At 41.1% G+C, this 23301-nt stretch overlaps 3 protein-coding genes across 3 annotated transcripts; all 3 read left to right on the top strand.

The window, feature by feature from the left end:
* Positions 1–1485: 1485 nt before the first annotated feature.
* LOC115670084 (heavy metal-associated isoprenylated plant protein 20-like) lies at positions 1486–3051 on the top strand. The gene is made up of 3 exons (XM_030591311.2): positions 1486–1710; positions 1885–1960; positions 2539–3051. Exons 1-3 carry the CDS (start codon positions 1633–1635, stop codon positions 2829–2831), a joined length of 447 nt encoding a protein of 148 aa, XP_030447171.1. The 5' UTR covers positions 1486–1632; the 3' UTR covers positions 2832–3051.
* A 7598-nt stretch (positions 3052–10649) lies between these two features.
* LOC115670254 (multicopper oxidase LPR1-like) lies at positions 10650–15504 on the top strand. Its single transcript, XM_030591484.2, has 4 exons — positions 10650–11124; positions 12386–13843; positions 15073–15172; positions 15280–15504. Exons 1-3 carry the CDS (start codon positions 10906–10908, stop codon positions 15124–15126), a joined length of 1731 nt encoding a protein of 576 aa, XP_030447344.1. The 5' UTR covers positions 10650–10905; the 3' UTR covers positions 15127–15172; positions 15280–15504.
* Positions 15505–17181: 1677 nt separating this feature from the next.
* Positions 17182–23301, top strand: LOC115665153 (uncharacterized). The gene is made up of 10 exons (XM_030587059.2): positions 17182–17364; positions 17468–17602; positions 18517–18633; positions 18725–18853; positions 19395–19571; positions 19753–19893; positions 21984–22166; positions 22331–22402; positions 22889–23157; positions 23192–23301. The coding sequence occupies exons 1-9, from the start codon at positions 17245–17247 to the stop codon at positions 23048–23050; spliced, it is 1236 nt and encodes a 411-aa protein (XP_030442919.1). The 5' UTR covers positions 17182–17244; the 3' UTR covers positions 23051–23157; positions 23192–23301.

Raw genomic sequence — 23301 nt, 5'->3', positions numbered from 1 at the left:
GTCAATGGCGGACCGAGAATTAAGGTTACTTCTAGCCTCCCTAAGTCCGCCGACGTCTCTCTTCCAATGACAGGAAAGACTACTTAAAAAACTCTGCGTCTCTCTCTCTCTCTCTCTCGTCATCGGATTGAGGAGTGAAACTGATTCAAGTTACTTGCAAGTCATTAAGCTCAACTCGATGACTATTCAACTCTTCTGATCGTGAGTCTAGCTCGAGTTTCAACTAAATATGGGAAAATTACCAAAAAAGTCTAAAATCTATGGTACGGCAACCAATTCAGTTCTAAACCTTTTAATCTTACTACTTTAGTTTTGAACATTTTAACGATTTGTCAATATAGTCCTTCTGATCAATTTTGACTGTAAATTGTTGACATGGATGCTGGCCATCCTATATGACACGTTCGACGCTAATGTTGACAGTTTTCAGATTTTTTTTATTTCTTTTCCTTTTCTTTCTTCTTTTTTTCCTTCTCTAGGCCAGCGAGGGTCACCAGGCAAGGGCTTTGTGGCCCTCGCCTACGGTCAGGTAGGGTCAGCTGGTGATTCTTGCTGGCCTAGAGTTAGAAAGAAAAGAAAAGAAAAGAAAAAATGATAAAAAATTTAGAAAAATTAAAGATTTCAAAAATCATGCACGTTAGCACCGACCATGCCACGTAGGACGACCGGTGATGACGTCAGCAATTTCCATTCAAAATTGATTGGACGGACTACATTGGCAAATTGTTGAAAGGTTTATGACTAAAATGGTCAAATTGAAAGGTTTAAGATTTAATTGGCCGCCGTACAATAGGTTCGGGGCTTTTTTGTAATTTTCCCAACAAAATACTTGAGTATCTTTGTCTAGTTGAGGTTCGTGGATCTGAGCTCGAACTCGCCAATTCTCAGCTCGAGAGGCTCGTGAGCCTAATTGATTTTTTTTGCGATTTTTTTTCACATTAGATAAAAAAAATACACGTAGATTTCCTCAAAATTACACAATATATCCACCTTATTCAAGCTTTTCCAAGATTGAGCGCAAGCACGAGCTCTATATCCTTTGTCAATTAACTGTCGTCTAGTCAAGCTCGAGCGGAAATTTTAATACACGATCGAGCTCAAGTCGAGTTTTAAACATCGAATAGGCGAGTCGAGTTGAGCTCGAGATAGGCACCGTATCGGGTCGACTCCAATTCGATGACATTCCTTGGGAGCAAAGCAAGCAGCTCGATTGACAGCCAGGTGCTCATCAATCATTCCACATACTATAATCAGAAAACCCCAAAACATCTCAATTATTATAGCGTTAAGTGTAGTTTTTGTTCGGCTCATGAAGAAAACCGGTGCGTCGTGGCGAGTCCGAAGCCCCCACCTGTCTGGCATGATATTTCGGGGAACGGCGAGATTACACTTAGAGACAGTTCATCCTACGTTGTCCCCATCATTACCATTTTTCTGCGCGTAACTTGCGTCACTGTTCATCCCCTATATATACGTGTGCGAATGAGAGAGAGAGAGAGAGCCAATTCACTCCAGACCTTCCATTGCGTTCTTCCTCGGCCTTTCTCTCTCTCTCTCTCTCTCTCTCTAGCTAAGCTTGTTTTGTATATCAGTTCTTTGCTCTCAAGAAACAAAGACAAAGTGAAGAAGAAGATGGGAGTGCTAGATCGTCTCTCTGACATCTTCGACTTCGATGTCTCAAGGCCACGGAAGAAACGCAAGCCCATGCAGGTTTCTTTCCTTCTTCTTACCACCCCTATCCTTGCTTTGCTTTTCGGCGATCTTTTGGCTTTGATACTTCCTGAGTATGCTGCTCAAGGTCTTGAACGCGCGCCTCTCTTCCTCGGATCACTTCGGTGCCATTCTCTAACTGTGTAGCCCCCGCCGGGGTTGTGAAATTTGCAGACGGTTGATATCAAGGTGAAGATGGATTGCGACGGCTGCGAAAGGAGAGTCCGGAATGCCGTTTCGTCCATGAAAGGTTCACTCTCCCCCCTCCCTCACGTATACCATTTATCATCATGGGGCCAGCATCTCATATGGTTCATTCATGTATTCACCAATTATACGCCGCTCCTATGATTTGTATCTCAAACCCGACCTTCGTCTTAGGTAATTTCTCGCGATGAATGAATTAAGAGATATCGCACCACCGTATCGAGATATTGTGTCATAGCTGGTTTATGTTGGACAAAATTTCATACCATTTGGAGGCCACGGTCGCTCAGACAAAGTTAAAGTATTAGTTCTGTAAATCCGCGATAAACAGAACTTATGATAATACATGATATTAATATGGTTAATTTTTTTATTTTTCATTTTGCAACTAACCAACTACCTATCTATTCACATATAGCTAGGTAAACAACTTTGTAAATATACTCAATTGGACCTAGCTGCTCATTAATGAGATTCAAGGTCCTTTTATACATCACATCCAAGTCCACTTCCATGTCTTCGCATCACCTCCATTTCTTTCCTTACATATAATCCGCGCCACGAAAAGAAAAACGAACCTAAGGTTTCACTGATTAATTAAGCTGATTTCCTTGTTCATAGGTGTGAAATCAGTGGAAGTGAACAGGAAACAAAGCAAGGTGAGCGTGAGCGGCTACGTCGAATCGGGCAAAGTACTGAACAAGGTGAAGAGCACGGGGAAGAAGGCGGAGCTGTGGCCGTATGTGCCGTACAACTTGGTGGCATATCCGTACGCACGTCAGGCCTACGACAAGAAGGCGCCTTCCGGCTATGTCAAGAACGTGCCCCAAGCCCTCCCGAGCCCTAACGATCCCGACGAGCAGTTCACCAACCTCTTCAGCGACGAGAACCCTAATGCATGTTCCATCATGTGAACAATATATGAGAGAAAAGAAAATAGAAGAGAAAGATTAGTGCAGCTAAGTATTTTTTTTTCCATGCATAAAAGGGTTCTTTGCCTTGTGAGTGACTTCTTGTTGTAGTTCGAAGTTTTTCGGTTTAGGTTTTAGGAGCTTAATGTAATTTTGTGTTTTTTGGTACCATTTCATGGTGTCTAGCGTTGAAGGGCAGATCAGTATCAATCTCTTTTTTTTTTTTCTAAATCTTGAATTATAAAAGACATATAGGTCTTTTTCTGAGCACAAGCAGTGATAGGTGTCAGTGTATAAAACGTGGTTAATAATTTATGTCTAAATATTATCGTGGACGATGAAAAATATTTTTCTTTAATTCATTTTTCTAAGCGATACAAGTGATCATTTTTAGAAAAAAATATTTTTCAAATCATTTATTTTCCGCGAAACAAAAGCACCATAAGTTTAGAACATAAAGAAATTTTTTAATGGAGATATATACTAGAGATATCTAAATATAGATCTAATATATTTACTGAGCTATAGGCACGACAGTCCTCCATGTACACGAAGAAATTGACTAGACATATCTCCCTTGCGATTATATAGTCATACAATTAATTAGTTCCCCCTAACCGAAAACTAAAATTAACGTACTCATCTAAAACGTTGACTGCATAAAGATTAACACGATCGGTCTCTTCACAAGCCGTAAACGTAGTAAAAATGTATTCATTTGACATATCTTTTCAAAATAAATAATCGATAATAAATTCGACATGTCTTTTCTACTGATCATCAAAAGGCAATCTTCCAAACGAATGGAATGTTTAGGGCAAATGATTTTTCTATAGAAATGGCATGATCGTGTGCTTATGGCTAATCAATACCAGAGTTGGGAAAAACGTGGAAGCCCGAGGGTTTTCCAGAAATGGCAGCACCATCCTCTTCTGTCCATGATGTACAGATGTACTCGATTTGATTAATGGTGATTATGTTTCTAGCCCTATATCAATCAAGCATTCTTTAATCACCGTGCATGGAAGAGAGGATTAAGTTAATTGGATTGGATGGCAATTTTAGCAATCTTTTTTCGAATGGCGTATCAATTAGAATCCATGCACCGCCACGTAGCTTATATGTGACATGTGTCACATTATTGCCCCGATTCAACAGGTGGAAAAATCGCCTTATGACGTAACCAATCAATTAATTAATTACATGGGTATTTATCCTTAAGAGTGGTTGAGTGATTCTAGCTTATTTAATTGGAGTTCCGATTTGGGTAGGCTTGAGAGCTAGAAAAGAAATAAAGAAAACGATTAAGTAACAATAATGCTTGCGGGGATAAGGCTCCATGTAGTTTTCACTTTCATATAAATAGCGGAGCACGTAACACGTTGCGAATCTCGGTTAGACCAATTTAGATATAGAAGAGAGAGAAATCATTGCTTGGACCAATTGTAAACATTTGGGATTTATATATATGTGTGTCAGTACCAACTATGATTTTAATATGGTGGGACTCATATGTATAGATTTGACTGACCGCATTATATTCGATGGGTGCAATATATCTGAATGTGTGTATTTGGCATGTGTAACAAGTTGGTCACATAAATTCATGATCGAGTAGTAATTAGGGGATTTTTACATTGATTGGATAAGCATTATACATTTGGATGATTATTGATTTTTACTGGGGATGAAATGACGTGGTTTTGTTTTTTCAGCTCAGACAAAAAAATACATATATATTATTGAGCTGAGCTAGCTTCTTAGGAATTATTAACAATTTATTTGGCCCATTGGACTATATAACCTTTTGGACCGGCTCGCCTATTTGAGCAGGTCTAGACCAAAGAGTTAGGCCCATCTTCATTGCCACATTTCATGTTTTGGCCGATTAAGTTCATTAATTATTAATCACAAGTTAGGGTATAAAATTGAAAAATAAGGGCTGAATATATAAGTATTGAATGAATGCTGACGATATAATTGAAAAGGTATTTGATGATAATTGATTATCGATAGCTGAATATGATTAATTTCTTACCAAACATAGAACAATGATCATTACTTGTAAGTTTTACCAAAATATTTTGTAATATTGCAACTGTAATCAATTATTTTCAGGAAAAGTATCAGAAAAGTTCTAAACCTATTGCATTTGTACCAATTTAGTTATAAACTTTTTTTTATGTCAATTCAGTCCTAAACCTTTTATCTTTGTGCCAATTAAGTCCTTTCGACTAATTTTGGCCGGATATTACTGACTTGGACACCAACTGGCCTATGTGGCATCTCCGACGATGACATGAACAACTTTTAATAATATTTTAATATTTTTTAATTTTTTGATTTTTTAAAATTTTTTTCTTTTCTTTCTTTGACCTTTTTTTGCTTTTCCTTTCTTCTTCCCTCTAGCCGATCGCCGGAAAACTTTTAATAATATTTTCATATATTTTTTCGAATTATTATTTTTTTTTTAAATTTCTTTTCTATTTTTTTTGCTTTTCCTTTCTTCTTCCCTCCAGCTGGTCGCCGGACAAAATTTAATAATATTTTCGAATTTTTTTATTTTTTTAGTTTCTTTATTTTTATTTTTTTACTTTTCCTTTGTTCTTCCCTCCAACCGGTTGCCGAACAACTTTTAATAATATTTTAATATTTTTAAAATTTTTTATTTATTTTTTAAAAAGTTTCTTTTCTATTTTTTTTGCTTTTCGTTTCTTCTTCCCTCCAGCCGATCGCCAAAATTTTTTTAATAATATTTTAATATTTTTTTTATTTTTTTAGTTTTCTTTCTTTTTATTTTTTTACTTTTCCTTTATTCTTCCCTCCGGCCAGTTGCCAAACAACTTTTAATAATATTTTAATATTTTTTGAAATTTTTTTATTTTTTTAGTTTTCTTTCTTTTTCTTTTTTCTTTTTGCTTTTCCTTTCTTCTTCCCTCTGGCCGATCGCCATTAAAAGTTGTCCACGTCATCGCCGGCGGTGCCACATAGGTCGCCTGCTATCCAAATCAGTAATTTCCAGCCAAAATTAGCAGGAATGACTGAATTGACACAAAAAAAAGGTTTTGAACTAAATTGGCATCAATCAAATAGGTTTAGGACTTTTCTAACACTTTTCCCATTATTTTTCTATTGAATAAATTAAGTGTCCCCTCCCTTCCTTACCAAATTAAATGAATGCTTTAATTATTATCTGGTTGGTATGATTGTGACTTCACCGAAGCTTGATTTGCGACGTGGCCGTGCTGTGAAGTGCTAAAACTAGCGTGTTTGGTAATACTTGGTTTAAGACAACGGTACCTCAAAGCCAAGTGAGACGACCCTCGAAAGCAGCTTTGACGGGAGAAAGAGTGCTAACCTGTATTAGAATTTTTGAAATTTAATCACTTAATTGAGTTATCAATCAGGTCATAAGTGAACTTTTGACTTAATGGAGTCCTTCAAGTCCATGCTAAGTAAGGCTAGGGAAAATTACCAAAAAGTCCTAAACCTTTTTGCGGTTGTGCCAATTCGGTCCTAAACCTTTTTTTAACCAATTGGATCCTAAACCTTACGCAATTCAGCCAATTCGGTCCTTTTGGCCGGTCGGGCGACGTGGGCTGGCCGGCGCCGGGACGTGACGCCATAGGCCGTGCCAAAAGGACTGAATTGGCATGAATCAGAAGGTTTAAACACTGAATTGGTTAAAAAAAGGTTTAGGACTGAATTGGCACAACTGCAAAAGGTTTAGGACTTTTTTGGTAATTTTCCCGGTAAGGCTATCAAAAAGTTTAATCTCCTTAAGTGCGGAGTTCTCAATTTTCAGCACTTAGTTGAATTATCAAACATGCAGCACGAACAGTACACAACCACAAATTACAGTAGAAGATCATCACTTGCCTCATTTTTCTTGCCATAATCTTCTCACAATTAGCCCAAGATTCTTCATCATTAGTGACCATCTTTTCTTGACCCAACACACATACGATACATTATGGTCTCATCAAGAATGGCACTAATTCTTTATCCGCATCCCCAAGTGCTTTCCACGGCTAGACCCACAAAGAGCAATCTTAATGAGCCACTTTGGGCCCTTTCTGCCAACGAAGCACATGAACAGAATAATATTTCGTCTCCTAACTCAGAAAGCTCTCTCGCCCTCATCATTTCACCTGAGAAGATGGAAGTGCAGTGGACATTCATCATCATGAGTTACAGTCATAACAAGCACTGCAACGAAAACAAAATCAAGTGGCCAATGATGATAATAGACGAGTAGAGCAACTTTTTGAATCGACAGCTTCTGGACCAGTCCCAGTATGTGTAAAGAACATATATTCCGTCTACTGCTACATCTGGTGGTTGTAGATGAGTTTGGATTAAAGTACAATAAAGTTATGTACTGTGTCTATATTCAATTGCAACAAGATAAGTGATAGTTTAGAAGAGGGTGGGTACATATACGGTTTTCTAATGTATTGTACTCCGGATTATAGAAGATACGGGCGTAAGAGACGAACCGAAAGTGGGGGCTGGTGGCCTCTGTGGCCGCTAGATGTGCCTTAAGATTTATTTCCTTGAAATTCTCCGTGTACATATCTTATTAGAAAAATTTAAGCCTAGTTTTCTATCTAATAAGTGAAGGGGAAAGCTTTTCTCGTCCAAGCAAGAAAAGAGGCAGGAAGCAGTGGAGAGGAGGACCCCATTTCCAGGACTTCACTCTCAAGATGATAGGGATCATTTGACAGCAATGTTTTCTCTCTGCTTTCGTGGAAAAAATCTTCGTTCACATTTAAATGATTTGATCGATGGGCCACTTGTATAGGGAGAAAGGATTTTCTCTTTGATGATTTGATTTTTTTTTTTAAAAATCATTGTTATCATTTGAAGACTTTTGTCTCTGCATTCTCGGCATCCTGTGCAAGAGATCAGACAGGAAGCATCTGCTAAGTACCACATGAAAGAAATTGAGGACTCTGGGGAGAAAAAGAAAACAATAACCGGAAATCTTTTCAGACAAAAGTTATGGTCCACTTCCACAAGATTTCTTATCACGTGCGTGGCCACTCTGGTATCACCCATTGAAATCGAGAAATATCTCGATTGGAATTTTCATTATTAGACAAGCGGTTCTTCCCAAAAATTTAAATTGTTAGATAAGCACGCTAGCAATACGCTTATATCACATTTCTTAACATTTGTTAGTCGTGTCGGAGTTTCGTGATTCAATTTATTTAAGCTGCATGCTGCTATGGACAGGTACGTACGCTCAGTACCCATCTAAGGATCAGTCGGGTTCTTCGATGCGTTTATGCTTTTTGACGCACATCGCTTTTAGAAAGACTTAAAACATTTTCTTTTTCATGATCTGTAACTTGCATCCGGTTGCATTCCCAGGTCACCTCACCACCACCACCACTCACATGTTGTCTGGCAGTATGTCCCCCCCTGTGGAGCCTAGAACATGATGAAGTAAAAGTCGAGCATGCCCTTAGGTTTGGCGTTTACCGCGCAACACTCGGGAGGGTGGCCCCACCCAACGAAACAATGCAAAGGCAAGTCCTCATCCTGACATGACTTTTCAACGCATGAACTCCAGAAAGCAAGAAGGGTTTTTTCCTCTAATCAGTAACATAAGAACCACATATTTTCGAAGTTCATCTTGTCATGTCGGAAGGCATATAATTGTTAAATTGGCTGCTCACAGAGTTCAGTACCTTAGTTTCAAAAGGGTCCAATTTAAATGACTTATAAACCTATTGCAAGCCTCGGCATCAATCACATTGTCCAAGATTGATGGACATTGAGATTTCTATATGCTTACTAGATGATATGGACCCAGCTCGTAGCTAATAGTTTTGTTTACCTGAGAAGTCCAGAAACTCTCTTAAGTGATGACAAAGGGAGGGCTACAAACCAAAGATTCTCAACATATAGATTTCTGCAATTGCGAACAAGTCAAGGGAGGATTTGCGTTGGAAATGGGGTTTGAATAATAAAAAAAATTACAATGTATTTTGTCCTCGTCGAGAAGAAAAAGAACACTAATTTTACTGGTCTTTGGTTTCACCTACTTTCGTTTATTATGTTTCCGGCAATTCTTGTTCTTTCCTTTTCTTTCTGTTTGTTTGTGGAGGAGCAAATCATGAAATACGACAAAGTATTTTATGTGATATTGTAATGTATCTCTCACCAATCTTAAGTCAAGCTCGTACTTTACCGTTTGTTTGGCACTATTGCTTAACGCTTATCTCCCCATCTCTGTGGTACAAATGTCGAGTGACAGTCGCGGGTTCTTTTACCCTTTCCCTCACGGTCACTATCGGTGACTAAGTAGTATTTAATGTCGCAAGGTGGTCCTCTCCCCTTCTCAACAAATTTTACGTGTTTAGGAAAGAGAGACTCAATTAGAATATAGGATTCTCACCTTTTTTAGTACAACTACCCTATGAGTAGCATAGATAACTTTTATGATGATCACCCATCGGACACGTGGCCTAGTGATAAGGAAATTAGGTAGGGTGGTGGCGTTTAATTTCAAGTGTGATGTTTGATTCTCCTGCTTCGCAAAGAGTCAGAATAAAAATTTAAGAAAGAAAGAGGACAATTAGAGTAGTTTTTCTTTCCTCTAGCTACTAAGATGTTAAGTTTGCTAGTTATCTCGATGGCAAGACAACTTTGACTTGTGACGAGAATTGGCCTGAGTTTGAATAACTGTCTTTGGTGCTTTAGTCGTCTTCAATAAAGAAAGCGATATGAAAATTACGGAGAAAAACGCTTTCTAAAAATAGACTTTTATTGGGGGGCAAGCTCATGACCAGCTCATTCCCCAAACCAATCCCATCCGCCAGTTTCCTAATCAACTTGGAGGAGAAGGACAAGGAATGTTCTAAACGAACTTTTCCATTTGTTTTATGAACTAGTCAAGCTTCGAGACTTTTGTTTGGCACACCGATGATGTAAAATTATCATTGCACAAGCAAGATTCAATACTAACACTTATTCAATTCTTAATTTTGGCATTTGCATTCATTTTATTAGTAGATGAGGATTTCCATTTCATGACCACTTGCATAAAAAAGTATATTACGCCGACGGTGTACCTTACATAAATCTAAACTTAAACGGTGTTCCGAAAACAATATCGTCCATGTATAATTTTGATGGCTAGGTTGAATTTGCTCCATGCATATAATTTGCACATATTTATCCATTCTCGGTCATTAAGCCTAACGCAATCATGGTTCCCTTTGTCCTTTGCCAGTCATCACTTTTTCCTAGTTGTATAGTATAGTTTGAGTCTCACCTACCCACTTTTCACTCCTTTACATATAAAGGAAAAGGAAATGATTGCACTAGCATATGCACATACTAATCAAGCATTAAAATTGGACCCAGTAAAAGCTTGTTAAGTCAATCATGGATATCTCCAAACACAAACCAACTAAAAACCTAAAATTTAATAGAGCGTCAATGGGCTTATTACTTCAAAACCGAGCTGAAGTCCGTTGAAAAGTCGAAGTATGACGTCCCTCTTTGATTGTTCATAGTCATGTTTCTTTAGGATATCAGTCAATATATCGATTTGTTCAAAAAGTCTTGTTCAATGCACGAATCGACCGAACAAAGTCATTGCTAACGAAAATCGATAAAGTTTAGAGTCACATGCGATAGCACTTCCGGTCCCCTCGATCTGATTCCCGACTCCATCGTCCCAATCATCTAACTCTCCGATTAGCAGACAACCGACAAACAGAACATGACAGCAACACTCAGACAAAGGAAGAAAAAGAAACACAAAAGCAAGGGCTGCACATGTAATATATAAAGAAGAGGAGGATCAATGCACACACACAAGAGTTCTTGAGCATGTCCTCATGTTCTCTTGCGGAGACATCCAAGCCCACCACCACACCATAACAAAAGAGAGCCAAAAATGAGAAGCACTACTTCCATTTTCACCATCATAAGAATCTGATCCCCCCCAAAAAAGCTAAAGATTACCAACTTTTCTCACCACTTTTTCCTCTCTCTCTCTCTCTCTCTCTCTCTCTCTCTCTCTCTCTCTCTGTAAGAGGGCTGAGTTGGGTGCGTTTGCATGATGCTCAAAATGGTCGATCCAGGGAAGAGGACAGTGCTTCTTGTGCTGCTCATCATGATGAGCAGTGTTTGGGCGGAGGACAGGCTCATAAACCCATCAAAGCTGGAGATGTTCGTGGACAAGCTTCCGGACATGCCCAAGGTCCAAGGTTTCGACGTCGTGGGTGGTGTTCCTAGGCCCAAATCCCTGAATATTGGCATGTACGAGATACGCTGGGTAAGAAAGAAAGACACTCTTTTACTTCCATCTTCTTCCCTGCATCTCTGTCTCTCTGCAACTCCCTCTCTCTCTCTTGGGTGTTAGATTATATTCTTCTTGAGTTCCCTCTGATTCATCACAATTCTATGTTGGCATCCCATGATTCATAGAGTTGCGGATTTGCCCTGCATAGAGCAATCTTGTCTTTCTCCATTAGGAACCTATGATGCAGTTCATTCCATTCACATATTTTTACACTTACTTTCGATGAATTCGAGTTCATTTGGGTCAACCTGCAAGAAATTTCCATTTTCGCTGTGAACAAAGGAAAAGAAACTAAGACACGCCATTTTTATATATTTTGCTAACTTTGGCTGCATGTTGATCCTGACACTTTCATCACACCCCCACGCAATCAGATGTCTGAATTCTCGAGCTATGGCTTGTGATTTTGGTCTGTGAGCTCAACCTTGTATTTGCCAGCACAAATCCAGACCAGGCCAAGGCTTGTTCAGTGCACCGCATGTGACATTTTTTTTTTTAAATAAATTTTTTTATTTTTGGGGGGGTCAGCAAATAAAGATTTTTCATTTTGCTATGGCTCTTCACATATATGAATTTCAATTCGCTTCTGGCCAGTGGCTGGTGAAACATTCTATTCCAGTTAAGATAAGATTAGGGCATATCTTTAAATTAAAAATCGCAGATCATAATCATGAATCAACTCAACTCATTTTGCATTATGTTGGAAGAGGGGGGAATAGATCGTGCACCAATCTTTGTTATTTAAAGTGACAAGATTCGCCGAATTATATAAAAGGAAGCGCACTTCCAAAAGAACTGCGATTTAGTCAGTCCATAGCAACTGGTTCTGGTTTGATTCGTCATTAACACTAGTGGCGTTTTTAGTCAAGATGATAATCATTCTTTCTGACTTCTGATATTTAATTTAATCATATGGTTTGTCCCACCTTTTTCTCGATATCTCCACCGACCACCACTCTTCTAGTCGTTACTTTCCTAGCAACTAGAATTTTATATTGCTATATACAATTGGGCCTCAATAAAGTTTAGTCTAACTTAGATAATTAATGGGTTGGAAGCTTTTTAGGTGAATTAATTATTAATTAATTCGTGAAGAACACCAATGATATGAAGGACAATAATTTATGCTGTCGGGTCCTCATCCTATAATTATGTTATCCGTCGTTTTTTTTATATATTTATTTTTGTCATAGTCGTTTTGTTATATGAAGTCTTTGCTTTTTGCTTTTCTCAGAAATTCCATAGGGATGTCCCCTCGACCCCGGTGTTCGCCTACGGCACATCGCCCGCCACCGCCACGGTTCCCGGCCCCACCATCGAGGCCCTCCACGGCGTCGACACTTACGTGACGTGGCGGAACTACCTCCCCACGAAGCACATCCTCCCGTGGGACCCGACCATCCCGACCGCGGTGCCGCGCACCCGGAGGGGCATTCCCACCGTGGTTCACCTCCACGGCGGGATCGACGAGCCCGAGAGCGACGGGCACTCGCACGCGTGGTTCACCGCCGGGTTCCGAGAGCGGGGGCCCATGTGGACCAAGGAGAAATACCACTACCCCAACAAGCAGCATCCCGGGAACATGTGGTATCACGATCACGCCATGGGGTTGACCCGGGTCAACCTATTGGCCGGCTTGATCGGGGCCTACATCGTCCGCCACCCGGCGGTGGAGTCGCCGCTCGGGCTCCCGGCCTGCGACGAGTTCGACCGCCCGCTGGTGGTGTTCGACCGGAGCTTCCGCGTGGACGGCTCCATATACATGAACTCCACCGGAAACAATCCCTCCATACACCCTCAGTGGCAGCCGGAGTACTTCGGCGACGCGATCATAGTGAACGGCAAGGCGTGGCCTTACATGGTGGTGCGGCGCCGTCAGTACCGGTTCCGCATCATCAACGCCAGCAACGCGAGGTTCTTCAGATTCTTCTTCACCAACGGGCTGGAGATCGTTCACGTGGCGGCCGACTCGGCGTACCTCGAGGAGCCCGTCGCGGCCAACGGGACCCTCGTGGCCCCGTCCGAGATCGTCGACGTGGTGGTCGACTTCTCCAAGTCGAAGTCCGACCACGCCGTCCTGGCCAACGACGCGGCGTACCCGTACCCGTCGGGGGATCCGGTCAACGAAGCCAACAGCAAGGTCATGAAGTTCATCATCAAGAAAGACCCGGAGGTCGACCCGACGAGGATACCGGAGAAGCTTATCGAGTACCCGGCGGCGGACCCATCGGCGGCTTCGCGCACGCGGTACATCGCGATGTACGAGTACACGAGCGACGCCGACGAGCCGACGCACCTGTACCTGAACGGCAAGCCGTTCGACGATCCGGCCACGGAGACGCCGGCGGCGGGGTCGACGGAGGTGTGGCACGTGATCAACCTCACGGAGGACAACCACCCGCTGCACATCCACCTGGGGCTGCTCAGGGCGGTGGATCAGACGGAGCTCCTCGACCTGGAGGAGTTCAAGGGGTGCATGATGAAATCGAACGACGCGGAGAGGTGCCACGTGGCCGAGCACGCGCGCGGCCGGAAGGTGGGCGTGCGGCCCCACGAGAAGGGGTGGAAGAACGTGTACAAGATGACCCCCGGGTACGTGACGACGGTGCTGGTCCGGTTTTCCTACATCCACTCGAACGCGTCGTACCCGTTCGACGCCACGGCGGAGCCCGGCTACGTCTACCATTGCCACGTAAGTACATCTGCGTAGCATCCCATGCGTGTTTTTTTGTCGTCATTTGTTTCTTCTTTTCTCGTATATTTCCAAAATTATCCTGATTGAGAATTTTCAACACTACACGCCAAGGACTACATAAACTTTCAGTCTAACGATTACTTTCACAAAAGGCGAAGATTGCGCCAATAAAATTATAAATCTTTTTGCGTCTTGTCAATTGAATTGCAGGCACAATAAAAAAATAATAATAATTAAAAAATTTGGAAAAAAATATTAATAAAAATCATTCACGTTAACGCCGGTCGTACCATGTAGAACGATTAGCGTTCACGTTAGGATTTCCAGTCAAAATTGTTCAGATGGATTCAATTGGCAAAACATGAAAATGTTTAGGATTTAAATGGAACAATTAAAAGGTTTTTTATGACTGAATAATTGGTAAAAGTTCAATAGGTCTAAATAATCCGGTCAAGAACTGTATCACTTAAGTCTGATGATTGCTTTCACAAAAGCGAAAAAAGGAATGAAATCCGGCATCGAGAAAGACAGTAGAGGTGGGTCGTTCCAAAATCGGTGCGTCGGGTTCCGTAAGCCCTGCTCCGAATGCAATATGTTTGCTTCATGCGACCGTCGGCTTAATAGAAATACATCTTCATCATTCATTAGTGTGTGTCTACATATAATATTCAATTTATTAAGGTAGGAGGAATAAAAAGCGGAGGGTGAAAATTGTTTAGGGGAAATACGATTGAAATTCGGGTCGGATCGGGGCAGCGATAGAGTTGAGGTCTTTGGGTCACGAGGTGTATACCCCACCCAATAGCGAGTCTGACATGACGAGCGGGGATCAGGAAAGGTGCGTTCTGGATAGACACGGGCTGTGGTTCACGTGATGCCGAATTCAGACTGATTTTGTCCTGTCCAATTCTTAAAAATTGAATAGATTTTTAAACTCCATTTATTTCGAGAAAAGCAAATAATTTAAATTTTCTTTTTACAAAGAACGATCTTTTGTATCGCTTGAAATGATTAGTCGATGAAAAATATTTTCATTATTGATAATAATAATCTATTTCTAAACAACGCGAGTAGTCGTTTTTACGAATATATTTTCTCAATCATTCATTTTTCGCGAAATCAACTAGCTCAGTACTGCGAATGCTGGAATGAGTAACTAGAATAGTGCCTTTTTGTTTTGGGCCATGCTATGGTATGGTATGACGAGAAGTGCTTGAAATGGGCAGATCTTGGATCACGAGGACAACGAAATGATGAGGCCTCTGAAGTTCATCAAATGAAGAGAAAGGCCCCCTGCATGTTGCGCCGAAGAGGCCCCAAAACAAGGTCAGCACTTCAGCTAGAAACCCCAGAACAAGGCCCACTTCATCTTTCTTTTTTGGCAGTTTTCCAAAGGAGAAATTGACTGGCATGTCTTCTATTGCAAAATGCAGGGTCAATCTTTTTGGGCGACGTGCATCGATGGAGAACGTGTGCATGGATCATGTCCAAGTAAAAATATAGAGTAGTGTCAGAAATTGATGCCAGAGATGTTGGCTATTTGTGTGTATGTGTTTTAGGGTCGTGGATGTTGGAATAATGAAGACAAAAGAGAGGAGATATACGTGAAATGGAGCAAGTCATATAAAGATTGAGATACGGAGCCACCTGATTTGATTCGTTCTTGATAGCAGCCATGAGCTGTTCATCTTAGGGTGATGTTTTTGTCAGCGGACTGTGGGGTCACCTTTCATGCATCCCTAGGGTTGAAGAAGGGCAACCGCTCTTTCTCAAGATCATTCTTAAGATCAAAGAGTCGGGCCGGAAGACCGCAAGAATCGTAAGATCGAATGAGATTCCGACTTAGCCTCCCGTAAGATATTCCGTCGCATGTCAATGCAACGAAGGAGCAGGTGACAAACAAATTTCTTATAGTTAAAGAAGAACGAAGATAGTATTTACTTTGCGATTGTACGTACAGTTCAAGTTAGCACTGAAAATATCATTTAACTAGCCGATAATTACTTAACAATACAAAGCATTGTCATATACTTCATGGGCCAGATATTTCCAATTTCTCCCAATGACTTTTGTATGAATGAACTATTATCGACACGTAAACAGACAGAAATCCAATTTCACTGTTCAAAGAGGGACGAGAAAAGAAAACATAAAACTATGTAAACACATGTAAAATCAGAAATGTTTACTAAAGGATATTCGAAATCAGGGGAAAATTGGTCTGATGGACTACATTGACAAATCGTGAAAAGGTTTACGACTCAATCGGGACAATTGAAAAGTTTAGGACTGAATTGGTATAAGCGAAATAAACTTTGGACTGTTTTTGGTTCTTTTCCCTTCAAAATCACATATTGCTCTTTCACTAACAAGGCAGCGACATGGACTCGATTAGAGAACACAACATCCTCTCGAGATTACTCTGACCAAAAGAACTCCGACAGCAATTCAACAATTCGTTAGGACTAAATAGCAAAATCCCACTTTAGTCGGTATTGAGATATAATTGGCTTAAACTCGAATTCAACTAATCAAATTACTCAAATACCATTATTCTTTTAGAATATACTTAGTTATTATAGTTGCGACAATGAAGTGAGCCGCGTCTCTAATTGCACTCAACTTTTATGGAGTAACCAAGCTGCATCGGCAAAATCACATGACACGATAATTTATTCAGCAGTGACCCAACATCGATAGAAATTTGAAAAGTTGAGATGCTTGATCGAGCAAAAGAGTAAACTCACGGTGCGTTTGTTTCGCGAAAAGTAAGTGATTTAAAATGATCGATTCCATCTTTTATAATAATCAACGAACGAAAACCATTTTCGTCGTTCACGAAAATAGGTCGATAATAAAAATATTTTCAATTAACTAATAATTTCACACGATATAAATAATCATTTTTACGAAAATATTTTCCAAATTATTTATCTTCTGGGAAATAAATCGAGGGTTTAAGGTTCATTTGATTCGATAGGGATAATGACACAAATAATCTATGAACTTTGGTCCAATGTAAAATGTGGTTCTTTAACTTTTAATTTGTTCAATGTAGTCCCAGAACTTTAAACTAATGTGCAATGCGGTCCCTGAACTTTTAATTTGTTCAATGTGATCCCTAATAAGGACTGCATTAATAATGTATCAAAAATTCAGGTATCACATTGAATAAATTAAAAATTTAGGAACTGTATTACACATTGATTTAAAATTTCAGGATCACGTTCAATAAATTAAAAGATCGTGAATCATATTACATAAGTTCGAGGGCTATTTGCGCCATACTTTACCGATTTTAATAAATTTTCTCGCATTAGTCACATTTATCTGGGGTTAATGTCATTTTGGTTTTTTGTTCGAAGGTTTGGGGAGAGCAGATTCGAGCTGCGCGAGAAATGGCGGCGCTGGTCGGCCGGCCATTTCCTTCAAGAGGCGGCGCCGGCAGTTTCCCGCCCAACGGCCGGCCATCTCCGACGAAGCCGCGCAAGTTCTGCATGGCTTCATACCGTCCATCAGTTAAGATGGGCTAAGATTTGGTGTTCTTGTTGTTGCGATTTTTCTTGATGGTGGCGGTTCGGTGCCGCAAATTGATTAACGGGAAGTGCCGCTACCGTGCAGTGGAAGAGGGATTACACGAGCGTGATGATAGTGCCCACGGGGGTCGGTGCGTCCATCGGAGGATATGCCGGCGATGCCCTGCCGGTTGCCCGCGCTCTCTCTTCGGTCGTCGATTGCCTCATCTCTCACCCCAATGTACGGCTCTTTAATTTCTTCTCCGTTTTTATGTTTCTCCTCGAGGGTATAGTTGCCATGTATCGTTTGATGGGGGCGTGTGAACGGCTCGTGGGTGCGCATGGTGATGCTCGGCATTCATGGTAGCTCTGTTCTTGGCTTTTAGTTCACTTCTCTGTTGCAAGAATGTGGATCGCTCAAGAACATTTTGATTAAGGAGAAGGCTGCAGAATTGCCAGGTTGAAATTCTTGTGTGGCTGGTTGTGTTCTGGTGGTAATCAATGAGAAACTTATGAAATTGGCAGAAGCGACTTTAAGTTACGCATCTGTTTTATCTCTGCTTTCAAGGTCCCATGGAATGGACAAGGAGTTGAACTGAAGCTTGTGATCTTTGCTAAGACAACGAGACAGCTTGTTTCCCTCCTTAAAGGATAGCGAGCCTACTATGATCAAAAGTGCCATCTTTGCAACGTGGAGCTACTCTGAGATCTTGTTGCCTTATCGCAACCGTAATGTAAATCAACAAATGGGTTTAAGTGGATTGACTGTTTTGTATGTTCAGGTGCAGCTGAATCAACGATAAACTCCTAGAGTATGGTAGTAGCACCTGTTGTCTGGAACCAACTCTTGCCAAGTATGAATATGAGTCTGGGCACAATAGAAAGATAAGCATGGAAATTTAAAGAAAAAATGAAGGAAATGTAAAATTTGTGCTCATGTGTCTCCTCTACTTGATGTCCGGGCAAATCCTTGAACTGCAATTCTGGATCCACTGGTTATTGTCAGATAAATGAATATAATTACAGATGAACAATATGGTGGAACAGTTCATGGGTGGAACAATTCTGAATATATTTGTTGGTTGCATGTTTCTTTTTTGACTCTGCAATGATCACACATGCCAATGCATAATTTAACATGTCATTGTTCTACAGGTTCTTAATGCAGCAATGCTCTACTGGCCAATGCCAAATATCTTATATGTCGAAGGCCATGCTCTTGATCGGTTTGCAGAAGGCTTATGGGCACTGCAGCCTGTTCACCAGAATAAGGTTCTACTGTGCGCTTCATTTATCTTTAGAACATCAAACATCTTCTGTGTACTTCATGAATTGAATGCGTGGGACTTGTGGCACACCGAAGGTTGGTCTTGTTCTTGATGCTGCAATAGAAGAAGAGCTTCGAGTTCGTCATTTACAAGTCGCTGATGCAACAAGAGCTTCCCTTGGTTTGCCTGTTCTGGAATATATTGTAACAGATACCCCACTAGAGGTCCGACACTATACTTTCTCTGAAATCGCGGTGCCAAAAGATTGTTCACTCCCCCCTCTCCCCTCCTCGTAAAGAGTCTTGTTCTTAGGGCACTCATTTAGCTTATTATGTATAGTGAATTTATATTTTTAAGACATTTTTTTATAGGTAATATGAAAGATAGAGAAAAGTTTAGTAACTTCACACATCACAAGACATTGGAACATGCGAACCTTACATTTTTTTTACATTTCGAATGCGCATTAAATGTAGCTTTGTCAATGCCTTAAGAGCAGTTTTTAACAAAATCCATTGTTTTTTGAATGTGTGCCAATGGTACATTTGCTCTCATTGATCAGTAATTATATTTTGGTTTGACAGCTTGCTATACTTTAACATTAATTTGTGTCACTTTACTGCAGAGTGTTTCTTGCCCGGTCTCCTTAAACTGCTTTCATGTTGCTTCATTTTATGGTTTGAAGCATTATAAACCTTTTTGTAATGAGTACAAGTTCTCATGAATTTTAAGGCTTGAGTTCCTCTTCATAAATTGTACTTTCAGTTGGAGAAGTGGATTGATCCTGAGAATGGCCATTCTACTGGGAGGATCAAGCATCCTGGCGCACTATTGAGAGCTGTACAAACTTTAGTTAGCAGAGCAAAGGTAAATGCTGTTGCTGTTGTGGGACGCTTCCCGGATGATGATTTGGATGATACGGATGATTATCGACAAGGAATGGTATGCATATCATTTGATTTGGATTCCTCATTCCCTGTTTAATAATAAGTTTTCGCCAATTAGAGCTCTATGAGAAAGCCAACTTCATTTATAGATTATTTGTGTATGGAAATGATGCCCTTCTTAGCTTTGCGGGCTCTTAACAAAATACTTCTCCTCATCAATTGACTCCTCTGTTCAGGGAATAGATGATATAGCGGGAGTTGAGGCACTCATAAGTCATTTAGTGGTAAAGGAGTTTCAGATACCATGTGCACATGCTCCTGCTATGTCACCCCTGCCCCTAAGCCTATCTCTCTCCCCGAAATCGGCTGCAGAGGAGGTTAGTGCTTCTACAGAAACAATATTTCTCTATCTGTTGGTGTGTATGTGTATGGTAGTTGGTGCGGGCAGGTCAGTGGCTGTGTACCCTGTCATGCATGTGTCACGGGCCGACAGTTCCTTGGCCGCGGAATAGCCGTCCTAGCGCGTCGTTCACATCAGGTCAGTCCTCGTTCAATAGTCGTTCCAGAGAACAATACGGCAATTAGCTTCCTCGTATCGAATCGTACCACGCCCAGCTTGGCTCGGACGTTTAGTCCATCGAGTGAGACACACAAAATACTTAGGTACGACAACTGGTTCTGCCTGCCATGGCCTCATTAGGGGAGCGGCATTAGCTCTCGACCAGTTTGTACATGGGAGGCTAACCCCGCCTTCAGAGCTCCTAAGGGTATATTTGTTCCATCCTATAACTCCTAGCACCAACCGTCCTGACACCACTCCCACGACCTAGTTACATTTCATCTCTTATGCGTCCTCACTCTTCACCCGATAACCCTGAGCACCACTTACAAGGGTACATGAGTACGAGAGAATCACAGTCCGTGACATTCTCCCCCACTCAGTTCTGCAACGCCCTCGTTGCGGGCTGTTCTGTCGCTTCCCCGTGTCAATTCTCACCATCAATGCCGTTTCTTTTTCGGGACTTACATGAGTGGTGGACGCTCACCCAACAAAACAATTTGTCTCCATTGGTAGCTTTTCTCGATTAGAGCCGTTTGGTCACTTGTGCTTTCCCTGACAAATGTGGTATTTTTCGCCAACTGCACCAATTTTGGCAGCACCATTCTTCGCCTACTTCGGAATTCTCAGGATCTCAGCAGACCAATAGAGATTTTTCTCCTTGTTGATAACGTGGTAGCATAGCCATCTTGAGATTCGCCAAATCAATCAAGGAACATTTTCCCTATTCAGTGAGGAATCAGTTCTTTTCTGTGCCCCTATTGTCATCCTAGAAGCTGGTGGAGAGCCGCACTTTGTTCGAGCATCTTTTGGCCCCGACGATTTACTCTCTACCCTCGTAGGGCCCGGTAGACCACAGGTTTTCTTCGACTCACTCACTTACCGGAGGGATCTTGCTCTAATACCATCTATCACGGGCCGACAGTTCCTTGGCTGCGGAGTAGCCCGTGCAATGCCTAGCGTGTCGTTCACAACAGGCCAGCCCTCGTTCAATAGTCGTTCGGAAGAACAATACGGCAATTGGCTTCCTCGTATCGAATCGTACCACGCCCAGTTTGGCTCGAGCATTTAGTCCGTCGAGCAAGACACACAAAATACTTTAGGTACAACAACTGGTTTCGGCTTGCCATGGCCTCATCAGGAGAGCGGCATTAGCTCTCGACCAGTTTGTGCACGGGAGGCCAACCCCGCCTTCAAAGTTCCTTAGGGTATATTTGTTCCATCTTAGAACTCTTAGCACCAACCGCCCTGACACCACTTCCACGACCCAGTTGCATTTCATTCCTTATGAGTCCTTACTCTTTACCTGATAACCCCGAGCACCATTCACAAGGGTACAAGAGTACGAGAGAATCACGGTCCGTGACACATGCGCATATGAAATTACCTCCACCTTATATGTCTATTAGAAATATTGTGAATAATCAATTTCTTATGGACAAGCCAGAATATCTTAGTAGTGAAGTAAACAGCATTTAAAGTGCTGCCTCAGTGGATGTTGTAAATATGGCACGAGATCCACCGGAATAGAGCATGTCTATAAGTTGCTCTTATCAAGGTTTCATCCTTGCATTCTAACTTATTGTTGCTTCTAGCTTGAGATAAAGGTTGAAATACTTCTCAGTGCTTTTTGTTGATTTCTATCTTTACATAGAACTTCAAAATGCTACGTTTGTTAGATGTATTGTTGCATTCTTACAAGTTATGACCTTACTTTAGTTCGAATGAGTAGCTTCTGGAGACCATACTGGTCTTGGGCTGCAACTATATGGAACGCTCAACACCTTTTCAAACAATTATGAAATTTTGTGCATTCACTAGGGCTCATGCTTGTGTGATTCTTTGTGCTTAACGTGGGTCTTTATGTATATTTTTACTATCCTGAGTCATAATGTATGGGTCTTGTAGATAGGATATACATTCCTTCCTTGCGTGCTTGCTGGGCTAAGCAATGCACCTCAGTACTTAGTCAACAAATCAGAGTTTATGGAGAACAGGTGCATATTAGGCAGTGATGTTGATAGTGTTGTTCTTCCTATAGATGCTTGTGGAGGTGATGGTGCCCTTGCTTTCGCAAGAAGGAAAAAGAAGGTAATTGTACGAATGCAATACTGCTTTCTACTAAAATTCTTTCTCCGAAGTCGTGCTAACAGAAAAGACTTGATAGCATTACCCAAAGGAAAAAGCAACCGGGTTACCTTGAACATGGCCAAAAGAAGTGTTATTCAACATTTATCTCTCTTTACTTATTTCAGCCGCTGATAATTGTTGTGGAGGAGAATGAAACAGTTCTCAATGACACACCAGACGAGCTGCAGATTGAAGTGGTATGTTACTGAAGCCTAGCTCACTCTTCTTCCATAATCTTTTGTGTTGAGATCCAATGAAACATTGGGAGAAGAGTTTGATGCCGGTGAGATTGTCAACCACCTTATTCTTGTTTCTCGAGAGATGCAATAACTGGATTAAAAGCTTCAAAAACACACAGTTGTGCCCTTCAATAAGGGCTTCCTTAGTTAGGACTAAGTGCTAGTTTTGAGACCCAGTAATATCAATAAAATCATATTTTGATTGCTTTAATTATTAAGGAATATTATGTTTGGGGCATCCAACACTTCCCCCTTTGCTGAAATTTAATGTAAAAGCTGTTGGAAACACTTGATCCGTGACTTTCCCAATATCTAATTTTATGCAATGATAAGTGGCGGAAACAAAGAAAAAATGGAAACTCTATGCAATGGCATGCTCTCTTCACGTCTTATGATTATATGTTGCCACTGAAAAGCACGAAACAACCTCATTTGTCTATACAGGTAAAGGTTTCTAATTACTGGGAAGCAATAGGTGTTATTGCAGCTCACAAGGCCGGCGTGCTCCCGGATGCACTAAGAAGGAACAGGATAGGCAACATCTGCAGTGTTTCAGTTGCGCCTCATAACGGTAGTGCAGTTGCTAGTTTTGCCTCTTCTGCTTGATCTGATGTATAGGCCTCATGCAAAAGACATTGTTATACGGCACGCATGAGAACTTTTTGATATGCGAAAGGGTTTTGTGGCAAGAGTCATGTAGAGGACCCATTCGCTTTGTGGCAAGAGTCATGTAGAGGACCCATTCGCGATATCAAGTACTTTAGATTGACAAATGTCTTCTTTTTCGATCTTTTCGGCGGTGTAACGAGCGCTGTACCTAATTAGATATAGGACCCGACGCTTTCGTGGTTGATCTA

This window comes from Syzygium oleosum, unplaced genomic scaffold (assembly GCF_021117445.2).
Source record: "Syzygium oleosum isolate NSW1041296 unplaced genomic scaffold, Sole_v2.1 Sole_v2.02, whole genome shotgun sequence".
NCBI lineage: Eukaryota > Viridiplantae > Streptophyta > Magnoliopsida > Myrtales > Myrtaceae > Syzygium > Syzygium oleosum.
This window is presented reverse-complemented; position numbering and strand designations above follow the sequence as displayed.

Excerpts from the sequence above, each read along its gene's own strand:
- LOC115670084 (XM_030591311.2), top strand. The coding sequence starts at position 1,633 with ATGGGAGTGCTAGATCGTCTCTCTGACATCTTCGACTTCGATGTCTCA. Across the intron at positions 1,711-1,884 it reads AGAAACGCAAGCCCATGCAG|ACGGTTGATATCAAGGTGAA; the intron begins GTTTCTTTCCTT and ends TGAAATTTGCAG. Across the intron at positions 1,961-2,538 it reads TGCCGTTTCGTCCATGAAAG|GTGTGAAATCAGTGGAAGTG; the intron begins GTTCACTCTCCC and ends CCTTGTTCATAG.
- LOC115670254 (XM_030591484.2), top strand. The coding sequence starts at position 10,906 with ATGATGCTCAAAATGGTCGATCCAGGGAAGAGGACAGTGCTTCTTGTG. Across the intron at positions 11,125-12,385 it reads GCATGTACGAGATACGCTGG|AAATTCCATAGGGATGTCCC; the intron begins GTAAGAAAGAAA and ends TGCTTTTCTCAG. Across the intron at positions 13,844-15,072 it reads GCTACGTCTACCATTGCCAC|ATCTTGGATCACGAGGACAA; the intron begins GTAAGTACATCT and ends TGAAATGGGCAG.
- LOC115665153 (XM_030587059.2), top strand. The coding sequence starts at position 17,245 with ATGGCGGCGCTGGTCGGCCGGCCATTTCCTTCAAGAGGCGGCGCCGGC. Across the intron at positions 17,365-17,467 it reads TGGCTTCATACCGTCCATCA|TGGAAGAGGGATTACACGAG; the intron begins GTTAAGATGGGC and ends GCTACCGTGCAG. Across the intron at positions 17,603-18,516 it reads GCCTCATCTCTCACCCCAAT|GTTCTTAATGCAGCAATGCT; the intron begins GTACGGCTCTTT and ends ATTGTTCTACAG.